This window comes from Esox lucius, chromosome 19 (assembly GCF_011004845.1).
Source record: "Esox lucius isolate fEsoLuc1 chromosome 19, fEsoLuc1.pri, whole genome shotgun sequence".
NCBI lineage: Eukaryota > Metazoa > Chordata > Actinopteri > Esociformes > Esocidae > Esox > Esox lucius.
In genome coordinates this window covers 14,319,619-14,333,323 of record NC_047587.1, presented here as the reverse complement: position 1 = coordinate 14,333,323, position 13,705 = coordinate 14,319,619, and the positions used below count along the sequence as shown (strand labels likewise).

General features: G+C 42.9%; 1 protein-coding gene across 4 annotated transcripts in view; it reads right to left on the bottom strand.

Annotated features, from left to right (window-relative positions):
* tp53i11b (tumor protein p53 inducible protein 11b) overlaps positions 1-13,705 on the bottom strand; it is a 53,859-nt gene that overhangs the window by 14,931 nt on the left and 25,223 nt on the right. For all 4 annotated transcript variants that reach the window (XM_020056778.2, XM_020056780.2, XM_020056779.2 and 1 more), the window contains one exon: positions 6,170-6,309. In XM_020056778.2, the coding sequence (XP_019912337.1) occupies positions 6,170-6,298 (129 nt within the window). In that variant the 5' untranslated portion in view covers positions 6,299-6,309. The remainder of the gene's footprint in view (positions 1-6,169; positions 6,310-13,705) is intronic.

The following is a 13,705-nucleotide window of genomic DNA, read 5'->3' as shown; positions in this document are numbered from 1 at the left end:
GAGAAGCTCAGCCATCCGTGAGGAACTCGGAGTAGAGCCGCTGCTCCTTTGCGTCGAGCCAGTTGAGGTGGTTCGGGCATCTGGTAAGGATGCCCCCTGGACGTCTCCCTAGGGAGGTGTTCCAGGCACGTCCAGCTGGGAGGAGACCTCGGGGTAGGCCCAGGACTAGGTGGAGAGATTATACTTCGACACTGGCCTGGGAACGCCTCGGGATCCCCCAGTCAGAGCTGGCAAATGTGGCTCGGGGAAGGGAAGTTTGGGGTCCCCTGCTAGAGCTGTTAACCCCCTGCGACCCGATACCGGATAAACGGATGAAGATGAGAATGATAGACTCCGGAGAAAAAAAAAATCGACCAGCTCAAGCCCATTAAAAACAGCCAAATTGAATAGGAAACATACCCCACCTGGCAACACTCAATATGGAAAAAGTGTCCTCCTACAGTGTTTTTAACTGCAATGTTTCGTTTTCTATATGAGCGCAAAATCATGTCTCACTATGCCAACACACAGAGGCGGTGCGAGATTTTGGGAAGGCTGTTGCCTTTGAACTTTGAAATCAGGAAAAACCCTGTGTGTAGATATATCGAATGCCACCCGCCAAAGTGGCTATAGTAAGAGTGACTGCGTTACACGCCACAGACAAATTCTACCCGCATTTGGCGGGTGCCAGTGTCAAGCCCTGTGTGTAGGACATTTTATGACTAATATCTTTATTTACATAAGTGGCTTGTAGCAGACAGTGGTTTCATTTTCAAATTTACACCCAGAACCACACATGGAATTATTGTAATACTACTGTAATGTTTCCACTTACGAATCGAAGCCAAACAAACAACTACGTTTATCTGCTTAGCAAAGCTACAATTATTTTCAAATATCAAGGGAGCGGAAAAAGAGACAGGACAGTGAAAACAGTAAACAGGGCCAGCTCCTCCGCTCCACCAACCACAAACACGCAAGATGACCAACATGCGTGCATAAGAGCATTCCTGTGCGCGTGCATGAACGTGTGGTACACTTTAGGCTCCCGGTTTGGTGGTTTGAAAATGTGGTCATCCTAACATGGAGGGTAGTAATAAGGTCAATAAAGAAAACTGCTTCTTCATTGGTGTGTCAGTTTTCCTTTTTCAGGGCGAGCTTGTGCACATGAATGAATTCAGCTACAGAAAATACAAGATTTGTTTTCAAGCAATATAAAGAAATACCAGTGTAATATTTTTCTCATGTTATTTAGCTAAAATAATTATTTCGTTTAGGCAAATTTGTTTATAAGCGTATGTCAGATATCAGATATAAAGGCTCATGCCTTTATTATAACTCAACCAGTCTGCCTGTCAAGAACAAATTGTTCCAGGAGTTCGTCTTTACCCAGGTGCCAGTCATTTTTCAGACTCTATATTTTTTTGAGAGCAGAGGCTTCAACCTTCCTGACCTCCCATGTAGGTTTGTTCAGTCTCTTTCTGACAGCTGACTGATGCACTTCAACAATGATTGTGGCAAGAGAGGCCTGTAGCTCCCCTGTTGTTGCTCTGGGGTTCAGAGACTTGTATGAGCATCTTTGGGTAAGTTTTGGCCTGAATTTAACAGGACGACCTGTACAATGTCCATATGAATTGTTCATCTGTTGGACGCTCTGAACTATGTACTACGAATAGCTTGGAAACTTTCTTCTGAGGGCCTTGGATAATTTTTTTAATGTGTTGTCACACACCCATACAGTTAACACCAAACTAGACATTATTTCTATTAAAACTCCATTGGGTGCTTGCTATGTGCAATGACATGTTTAAACCAGTGGCTTTAGCATAAGCAGTCCAGAATGGCACTAACTGGTGAATCCAATTGGATCTGTGGTGCCAACCCAGCCCTAACCATCTCATTTCTACTGACATTGGAGCTGAGGTCTGCATGCCTGTCTCTGGCTGACTGTGTAAATAATGGTTCAGACCGGAGCTGGTCAAACCATTAAGACAATGGGTCTCACACTGGGTACTCAATCTTGGCAGCGGCCTAAACCTGCATTATGGTGGTGTAGGTCTGCAGCAGCAGGAACACGGAGCAACTGAACAGGCTCAATCACCGGCACAAAACTTGGCTACGGATGGAGCCGGGAGAGACGCAAAATTAAAGGAAGGAGGGGGGGCTGAGATAGGAAGCGGGAGGAAGAGAAAAGGAGGGAAATACAATGGAGGGAGAAAACAACCATACCATAATCCAGACTATTATGGTCTCGCTGGCCATGAATCACTCTGAGCCGGGCTGCTTTCCGCAAGACAACAGTTTACATCATGAAAAATCCACCTTATATCACTATTGAGCTCTTATCACGCTCTTGTTATTGTCAGTCACTGCTCATTGCCCCACAACCCCCGGGAACAAATTTCATTTCCAACTTCCTGACTAAACAAACAACCCCCCCCCCAAAAAAAAACAGGGCCGAAAGAGTCATTTCCAGTACATCCTCACAGATTCCTTCTCTCCAGTGCTTTACGTTCTGCAGCAAGAGGCCGGCCTGAGCCTCTCGTGGTTTCTAGTCTGGGTGGAGGGAGGGCTAAGTGAGTACACAGCCAGGGCAGGACATCCCTGTTGGCACGTGCCCACCCACCCTAAACCCTCCACACCTCAAGGGTGGCCTACTGGAACCACTTGCCTGGGGACTGGCATCGCAGCAGCCTGGGCGAGGAAGCTCGCTCTCAGTCTCCGGGGAAACGGACACTGTTTGTTTCCAGAGAACAGAAGGCCAGCGGGGCACCATAAGGATGACTTCCCTCCTTTGTTTACAGGGACGAGGCACGTGTGTCGTGTGTGTGTTTACAGGCACACCGTGTGTGTCAGTGTGTGTTTACAGGAACAACGTGTGTCGTGTGTGTTCACAGGGATGAGATGCGTGTCGTGCGTGGATGTGTCTTTACCGGGGCAGGGTGTTTGTCGTGTGTGTGTTTACAGGGACGAAGTGTGTTTGTCGTGTGTCTGTACCATGGTTACCATCATAGTTAATGCAGTGAAGGTCAGAGGATAATTTTGGATACTTTGCTGTGTGTCATGGGTTCCGTCCTGAGAGGACGTCTCACCCACATCAACCTGCTGTGTCACTCACTGTGTCATGTGAGAAGAGCGGGTCAGGGGTCGTGGTATCAGGGGAATACGTACCTGCTGTGTCACTCACTGTGTCATGTGAGAAGAGCGGGTCAGGGGTCGTGGTATCAGGGGAATACGTACCTGCTGTGCCACTCTGACGGCAACCGAACTGACACAAAAACACATCACATCTTCAGTGTTTGCTGTTTAATGGATGAAGCAAGCTTATAATCACAATACTATTTAATATTCTCCTCAGGAGTATTTACACTTGTAAACAAGCAGAAAATGGCTTTCAAGGACTCACTCTTCTTTCTCACAAGTTGCGTCACCACACTAGGTTGTCCTGAGAATACATTTAAGTAATTTACATGGGTCAAATGCCAGATAGTGAAAAAAACACTGAAAACCATCTTCCCTTTCGATGGTAATGTTTTGGTTTGGGAGCAATTGGGTTAAGGTAAGAGGAGGGGTTAAAGTAGATTTAAGGGTAGGGTCATCCCAAATATCCTGTATAGCCCTTAACCAAAACATACAGTAGCCATAACCTTCACTTAGCTGTTAGCATGGGTGTACCAAATTCAATGAGAGTAGTTCTTTATCAAATCTAAACAAGGAAAGACGGGTAGAATGAAACAGACATCACAAAAACTCAGCCAAACACAGTATCCGACCTATGACCTTGAGACTCCTTTTAACTTCTTCACCTACAACCCCGTTTAGAAGAAAGTTGGGACGCTGCATAAAATGCTAATAAAAATAGAATGCACTGATTTGCAAATTATTTATCCCCATATTTAATAGAAAAAAAGTGTCTATTTGAAAGCAAAATGTATTCACATTCTTGCTTGATACAGGTTTTCAGCTACTCAACAGTTCGGGGTCTCCTTTGTTGTATTTTTCAGTTCATAATGCACCACTTGTTTTCAATGGGTGACAAGTCTGGACTGCAGGCAGGCCAGTTTAGCACCTGGACTCTTTAACTACGGAGCCATGCTGTTGTTAAATGTGCAGAATGTGGTTTGACATTGTCTTGCTGAAATAAGCAAGGTCTTCCCTGAAAAATACATTGTCAGCTCCAGAAAAAATTAAAGAGACCACTGCACCTTTTTTTGAGTGAGGAACAGAAGCGTTCAATTTGCAGTGGTCTCTTAATTTTAACACTTCTGTTCCTCACTCAAAACCTTCCTTTTCGACTTTTTTGGAAAGGAAAAGGTGCAGTGGTCTCTTAATTTTTTCCAGAGCTGTACATGGTGCGGGTTATGAACAGGGAATTACGGTCTATTCTGTATGTTGACCGTACTGTATTCATGGTATATTCTGTATGCAGAAATTACTGTATTCATGATATATTTGGTATGTAGACATTACTGCATTCACCAAATAATTTGTGTGTAGATTGTTCTATATTCATGTTATATTCTGTAAGTAGACTGTGCTATATTCATGTTATATTATGCACATAGAATGTTTACTCTATTGATGTGGCACATTGTAAACTGCATATGTTTTTTGTAAGGATGTTACATTAGCGTTTGTGCTAATGTGTGTGTTCATGTATATGGGCCTCATGTGAGTGAATGTGAGAGAAGGGCTGAGCAAAGAGTGTGTGTTACCCCAAGGGGTTATTCAGCAGCGTCAGCATGGGAACACGTACAGCCAGCTAGGTGATCAAAATTCACTGGGGTGTGATGGGTTCACAGTCAACACAATAGAACAGAGGCAGGCAGACAGAGAGACAGACAGAGGACCCTGCAATTCCAAGAGTTCAACAAAGATATTAGACTCCCTTCATCCAAATGGTCCTGTCTGAGTTCACAAACCTGTTCTACTACAGCACAGAAGCCTCAGGAATGAAACATCCAATTCCAGATTTTCCTCAGTGGGACAAACACCCCACTGTAACCTCGCAAGCATAATTTTGGAAGTTTCTCCAACATGTCGAAAGGCAAATTACAAACAAGGCATGCTGGGCAGAATTAGGCCAATATTCACTCAGAAAGAATAACTCAAAAAAGACTATTTTGAAAACATCTAAAATACAGTGACCCCCTTTCATATCCTTACCAGGTCATGCAATGCCAAAAGTTGAGCCAAGATACAAGTACATTCACCTAACTGGTCCAGAAACGTGTTCTAGTAACACACTGAAGCCTCAGAACCAGAATCTCCAATGGTGCATTATCCTGCTGGAAGTAGCCATCAGAGGATGGGTACATGGTGGTCATAAAGGGATGGACATGGTCAGAAACAATGCAGAGGTAGGCTGTGGCATTTAAACGATGCCCAATTGGCACTAAGGGGCCTAAAGTGGGCCAAGAAAACATCTCCCACACCATTACACCACCATCACCAGCCTGAACAGTGGTAACAAGGCATGATGGATCCATGTTCTCATTCTGTTTACGCCAAATTCTGACTCTACCATCTGAATGTCTCAACAGAAATCGAGACACAATCGAGACTCATCAGACCAGGCAACATTCTTCCAGTCTTCAACTGTCCAATTTTGGTGAGCTTGTGCAAATTGTAGCCTCTTTTTCCTATTTGTAGTGGAGATGAGTGGTACCCGGTGGGGACTTCTGCTGTTGTAGCCCATCCGCCTCAAGGTTGTGCATGTTGTGGCTTCACAAATGCTTTGCTGCATACCTCGGTTGTAACGAGTATTTCAGTCAAAGTTGCTCTTCTATCAGCTTGAATCAGTCGGTCCATTCTCCTCTGACCTCTAGCATCAACAAGGCATTTTCGCCCACAGGACTGCCGCATACTGGATGTTTTTCCCTTTTCACACCATTCTTTGTAAACCCAAGAAATGGTTGTGCATGAAAATCCCAGTAACTGAGCAGATTGTGAAATACTCAGACCGGCCCGTCTGGCACCAACAACCATGGCACGCTCAAAATTGCTTAAATCACCTTTCTTTCCCATTCTGACATTCAGTTTGGAGTTCAGGAGATTGTCTTGACCAGGACCACACCGCTAAATGCATTGAAGCAACTGCCATGTGATTGGTTGATTAGATAATTGCAGAGAGAGAGAGAGAGAGAGAGAGAGAGAGATGCACACATGCAAGTAAGTGCTCCTTACTGACCTTTGATCTATGAACCTCTCCTTCGTCATCCTCTCCGCCGACCCCCAGTATCTTCCTGGTCTTCAGCCTGCTCACCAGATCCGACTGGCTGTGTTTCTTCATTAGAGGAGGGTGTGGTTTGGAGGCCATGGCACACTAACCTGGGGGAGGGAGGGGACATAGTGCCATTTAGATTTGGCACCATTTCATTGAGGTCACTGAAGCATGCTCTTCTGATGCCGGAGAACCATGTAGATGTGTCATTAGGTAACATTAACATCAACAGGGTTTAGATTTACTAGAGGGGAAAGAAAGATGGAGAGAGCTGGAGCTGGAACAAGGAAAAAAAAAGAGAAGAGTGTTGAAGAGAAAGGAAGAGACGATTGCTGAATCCCAATTGGACCTCAACTAGGCCTGTCACAATATCACATTTTCAGAACACGATTAACGTGGCCAAAATAATTCACGGTAACGATATTATCACGGTATCTATAGAAAATTTGAAGAAACAATAATGCTTTCTCTCCTTTTTGGCAAATTAATTACACTCAAAATAAGAGTGTTTGGAGGTGGAGAAAGCCTGTAACCATAACTGTACAAATACAAAAATAATTGTTCAAAAAGAACAATTACACTGGTTTTTGGAAAAATACAGAAACATTTTGTCTAGTGAATAGGCTAGGAAAAGGCGTTAACTAGAACGCTAGTGTAAAGGTCCAGACTTTTAGTTTAAGCACATGCATCCTTTGTCTATAAGTGACATGAATGGAAAAACCGAGAGGGTTTTTTGGGTTTTTTTCGCCAAGTGAACATGGTATTATTATTAACATGATATCAAGATTTAATTTTTTAAATATCATGGTTATCGTCAATACTGGTATATTGCGACAACCCTAACCTCAACTCCTTGCCACGCTCTGCCTTTTGCACAGGTGTCCCAAAGCGCAAGGAGCAAAATGATCAAGGGCGGAGCCCTCTGATGGCCCCTTCCATTGAGTGTACAACGATGCAGTCTCTATAAGCAAAGTGGAATTTCACAACTTCAATGGATAGGTGCACCAAAATATGACACATGCATTTGTTTATTAGTCATTAACTTAGTCATTAAGTCCCTTATCCAGAGCGACATTACTATTTCCTACCTACTGAGTGTTGCAACCCAACTGGATCCACAGCGCTCATTCATCGCCGTCTCGTCCTATAGACTTAGCGCACGCTGGGATAACAACACTTCCATCATCATCAGCAAGACCATGGAGCTAATCTACTGCCGTCTGATTTGATTTGAGGTAGTGTGGCAGAATGTCAGACTAACTAAAGGTTTATACCTCGGACTCACAAATGACTCGTTTGTCAACCTGCAGTGTTTTATATTCCCACTGGACAACAAATGTTGGGAAATACATCATGGTGAAATTGATTTAAAAGAATGTTATGGTCGGAAAAACGTAATTTTGACTAGTTTTGCCCGAAAGGGTTTCTGATCAACAAGGACTGACTTGTTGTCACATGCCTTTGCACATACCATTAGGGCCGGTCTGAGTTGTTAATCTGCAGCGAGTTTCCCCAAAGTCTATGTACCATAGCAATGGAGGTAACAGGTCAGGAAGGTTCTGGAAACTCTCCTCTGAATGTCCAATCAGGTCCAGTGATTGAGGCACAAGCCATGCCGCTGTTCTTCTCAAGCCTATCCCAATATCGACTGTATTATATATGCCATATTATATGTAATACATATTATGTGACTATCCCAATGTTGATCTAGGATCAGCTCCCCTTTGTTGATGTAGTCCTGTGCATAATGACAAAGGCCAAACAGATCCTTGATCAGCACCCACCGGCTGTATTAGTTACAGCAGGGCTGATGATAAAGGGAATTTAAAGAGGTCTGAGGTGGGTAAACGGGACAGTCTCATCTCTCTCCCATGCACAGAAACGTCAGACAGCCAAACACACATCAAAAAACTATTCTGTCAAATGCCATAAAAACATCCACTGATTTTATTTGTTCACTTCCACAAATCTGTAGATCCAAGTTCCCCACCTGGTAGCCACTGGGAGACTTTGTAGCCCTAAATGTTGTCTTTGGACATAAACGACCGTAAAAACACCAATAACTAGTTATTTTCATTTTAGAAATCTGTTCAAAGTGTTCCTGTGCAGAGAACAAAAACAGTTTGATTGCGTTTTCGTGGGCCCAGGCTTCAGGCAGTCCCTGAACAATATCTGTCTGTCTATATATAGAAAGACATATTCTGCACCCCTCAACATCTCAGGGCAGAATCTAGTTGAAGGTCCTTGCCAGAGATCAAATCTGCTGAGGACCGGGAGATCCCATAGGGATTCAACTGATCACACACCAACGCACCACAGAGTGCTCAAAGAAGAATCACCTGCTTGAAATCTAATTATTTCCAACCACTTGTAAAAGGTGCAAATAATACAGTCCCAGATTTTTTGGTACATCGTTCAAATTTATTTAGAACAAAGCGAAGAAATACACGTGGGAAAAAAATCAATAAAAAATCTCTAAAAGAAGCGGCGCGTTATTGGAATAAAATGCAAGGGCCGCAGCCTGTATCTAGTCCTTTATCCAGAGCAACTGACCATCAATCCGTTTAACTGAAGGTGTCTGTTTAAGATAACCACCAACCACAGTCAGAGCTAAAAGGATGATGTCTTATATTTGCTGTGGTTATTTTGTCGAATGGCTCGGCAACCATTAGTGTATAAAGACCACATTTTTTCAGACAGTAAAATAAATGAACAACAAGAGAGAACTTAATGTTCTCTTCCACCTAACACAGAAAAAAAGACAGAAAGAAATGGTATAAACTCCTGGCCGAGAACATAAGTCCCAGCTGCCTACATAGCTCACTAGTTTTGACCACAGCCCATAGAGTAGTAGTTCACCACACATGGAACAGGGTTGTCATTTGGGACGTGGACACACAACTACATTCTCTATTAAACAAAATAGCTTAAAGGAAAAGCTTTGTGACCAGTACAGAGGGCCCCCATGTGTTCCAATTCACAGTGTATCAGGCCAGTTAGGGCGCAGGCAAAGCATTCAGCCGTGAAAGTAGCAGAGCCAGAACGGAGGAGAGGGAAACAAATGCTGCCATTTTTCCATAGCAGCTTAACTGGGGGAGTTGGGCATAATGGAGAAGTAATAAACAGAGGGATGAATAAAAGACGCATCTGCCTACCTGAACTCAGAGGAGAACAGACACAGACTTACTTAACCCCAGCTACACACACACACACACACACACACACACACACACACACACACACACACACACACACACACACACACACACACACACACACACACACACACACACACACACACACACACACACACACACACACACACACACACACACACACACACACACACACACACACACACACACACACACACACACACACAATTTTGAAGGAGAGGAGAACAGACACAGATGTACTTACACACACACTCTTTTGAAGTTCCCTGCAGGTCACAATAGCATGTGTTGAGGCTTCTGCTGTGAAATATACTACTGAATGAAGATTTCACGTTTAACAAAAAGTGCATCCATATGTTGAAAACGAGAGAAACAAGTAATAAACTGGAAGAAAAGAGAGAGAGAGAGAGAGAGAGAGAGAGAGAGAGAGAGAGAGAGAGAGAGAGAGAGAAAAGGGAGAGTCCATTGGTATTCCTGCTGGTTATGTCAACCGAGGAAACAATCAATTTCAGGATGTTATTAAGATCCCCATTTGCTGCTGCCTAAAGCATTGTTTGAGAGGTCCACACTAACCTGGTAAAAATACCGGAGATAAGATTTCCACCCACCTCCACATACACAATCCTAGAACACTAAGCCTACTTCTACAAGATTAGATATTGTTCTATTAATAAATGTTCTGTTACATTCTCAGAGTCTTTGAGAATTCACATTTTTGCCACAGAAGTGCAAAACACAAGAGAGTTCTTAGCGACATCTTGCAAAACATGTAATTTACATATTGCTCACACAGTTTTGGTTTATCATTTCATATGTTTTTTTAAAGCTTGTACAAATCTTCTGTATAATATACTGTGTATCACTGACTACAATAAAATCCATTATGCTTAAGCCCTTCAAAGCCCATCAAAACCCTATGAGCATTGGCATTCTAGCTAGCTACGGCTGCTCCTGAAAAAGGTATCTTGGAAAGTACATAATACAAATACATAACAAATACATAATGTTGTCAACTTTTTAACAATCTATACAAAAAAACACAGAAGAACGCAACAATGTTTTTGTTTGCAAGCCAAACATTTTTAATTGTTGGCTATAGGTGTGGTTCTAGCCTGGGTGCCGCTACAGGCCATGATGCCACAGGCAGTGTAGGGTCCTATCCAGGGCCTCCCCCAGATATGGCCACAGTGTCACTGGACCCCCGTCTCAGGTTTTACGCTATATTATTGTGCGAGGGGAGTAGGGTCAGTTTTCCTTCTCCACTGTAAAACCTTGTAGATCTAAGGAATGCACTTTCTTAATTTTCCCTGTCTCCTGCCCTGTTTAAACTTAGGAGGACATGAGATCTTGCCCACACCTCTGGAGAACCAGGCTTGAAAGAATCGTTGCTGTCCCTACCCAAAGTCCTCCTGGTTGTGTTGCAGATCAAGAAGATACCTGACAATTCCAGCTGCTACTCTGCGGCTTAAAATGTTCACCCGGCACAGCCAGAAGAGGACTGGTCACCCCTCTGAGCCTGGTTCCTTTCTAGGTTTCTTCCACACAAAAAATTCCTAGCCACTGAAATTCAACAAGGTTGTTGTTTGCTCCTGGGTGTTTTGTAAAAGTACTTTGTGACAACTGCTGATGTAAAAAGGGCTTCATGAATAAATTTGATTGATGATTGAATCACTATTGCAAACATTGGTTAAACTGGACACAAAGGCAGTGAAACAGGTAGTGCTGTTGTGTCAGCAACATGGCATCATAACTAGATTAACTAGATTTTATCACCACGACGCAAAGGAGTGCCTTATTTCTGCCCCTTCACCTCCTGACCTGATTTAAACGAAAGGCTTGAGTAGTAAATGAGTTAAGTATGCGAGTGCTAAATAAAACATGTAGTGAAATTCCCACTGACCCCAATGGCCAGGATATTGAAACGCAGTGGGGCACGATCACGTCAATCGATTTGGGGTTGAGAAAAGAGCGACATGTCAAAAGAAACGCAGACACGCTTAAGATTAAAATAAAATTTTGACAAATTTAGACAAATTAAGAAAAGAAGAGGCGAGTGGTAACTCCATCTATAAAAAAAAAAGACTCATTCCTTAACGGTTCCCAGTTAATGAATGCAAGTACAATCAAACGGACAAATTTGCAGTTCCTTCTAGCTTCTTGAATGAGAGAAGATATAATGACCCTTGATCTCACAAATCACTTGCCATGTGGGCAAAAAATTTACCATTAACAAACTCAGTTTAGAGCTGGGAAAGTTGTGTTACGGACTAATCTCTTGTGGATAAACCAAAGAAGCACAGTAGATGTGTCATGAAATGGCGAAACCGACAGGATTTAGAGGTCTGTTCCTTGATGAAGCCTGTAAGGTATAGGGCTGATCCCTGATCCTCTGTGAAGCCTGTAGGATTTAGGCCTGATCCCTGATCCTCTGTTAAACAGGTTGTGTTTAGGACAGATCTTTTATTACAGTGTCCTTAATAAAACCCTATGCCAAAATGTGTACACTTCATTTAGCTAGGGCCTGTACTGTTTGGAAGCTGTTGCTGTGGCGAAGTGGCCCCATCAGTGCCATGCTCCACCTCACGAAAGCATTACGACAGCAGAGGTTCAGGACCATGGCGGGTGTGAGGATCTCGAATGCTTCACCAGTGGAGCCACATGCAAACAGGAGAGGTCACTGAATGCCTCGCCTCATCAGGCTCAGTCAACCTACTTATAAAAGACCTGGACCTCCCAGAGGAGCAAGAGACGCTTCAAGAGAACTAAACACAAGTGTGTGTGTGTGTGTGTGTGTGTGTATGTATGTATGTATGTGTGTGTATGTATGTGTTTGCTCAACAGACTGAAGTGTGGTAAAAACCCAGGACAAGGAAGGAAGCCAGGGGAGCCCAAAGGCATAAAGAAAGAGCCAGAAGAAGCCATCTGTTTTGAATTCTATTTTTTCTTCCACCACGTTTGTTTGTTTCTGTTCAATAATTGCCTCTGGGTACACATCACCCCAGTTCTGCCTCTGTGTTCCACGCCCATTCCCTGCTACAGTACTCAGAGACCCAATGACCTCACCAGCAAAGTGGTGGCGCAGAGAACAAGAAGTGTTTCTGTAGTCTATGCATCTGAACTAACGACCACACATACAGGTGAGCATGAAGTTCTAGCAAGAAAAATCTCTCTTCAGACATATGAATTATAATGAAATGGTCGATTTATTTGATATTTGTATCAGATTTTACAAACTGTTTCGTACAGTTTGAGCACTGAAATAGTTGTCTTGAGACATGACAATTATTGTGCAATGTCACAAGACAAAAAATATAAAAAAATACATTGACCAACATGTTTTGTCTAAATAAAGTCAAGAAGAAATTAAATGTACCGGGATAAAATATGCCAAATCCATTATTTTGTACACACTAAAGTATATGCCCTTTCTAAGTTTTATTATTGGTTTAACATTTTGTTGTCCAGTAAGTGGACCCAATCCATGTCATCTTAAAAAACTTTGCTAAAAAGGTCAATTCAAATAAAACCCAATTAAAAAGATTACAAAAATAACAGAGGGAAAATAAGAAAAAGAAAGTTTGTCTGCCCACACTTATTTTGGGTCTTTCCAGGAAAACATAGAATTTTTACACATTCAAATCACAAACGTATGCATGTCAGTTACAAGTGTTTGACAGGCATAACTGACCTCCCGAAAAACATGCGATGACGATGGGAACAAGCGGATCACACACAGACACACTTGCATATCATCTTGTATCTCAAGATTCCAATCTCTTTAACTTCACACCAGGGCAATGCTGATGCAGTTACCTAGCAACCGCCAATGGAATGAGTCCTCTGCTTCTGCATTATTAAAAACTTAAAAACTGTCCTCCTGACAGCAAGGTAGTGAGGATGCTTTGGTCTTGTGCATGTGTGTGTGTGTTTAGTATGTGGTATATAGTGTGTCTTGAGAAATGCTTCCATGGATTAAAATAAAAAAATACAACCCAGACCCAGGTAGGCCTTTAGGGGACACATGGACTGAGTGGGAACAGCTGCACGTCCCGCCCAGTCCCACCGAAGGTGAAGAGGAGTCCGTAAGGAATTCTAATCCCTGAAGTGTGAATGAAAACATTTCAACTGGAAACAAAAATAAAACATATGTAAGCACAGTAAACAGTATGATGCCCCAACCCACTGGAGAAGAACCAAGACATTTCAGAACTGACAGAATAAGGTGTGTTCTGGCAGGCCCATACTGGACAGACACAGGCGGGTCCATGGCACATTTATTGCCATCATTTAACAGTAACCACAGGGTTAATATTGTGTTCTATAGGAG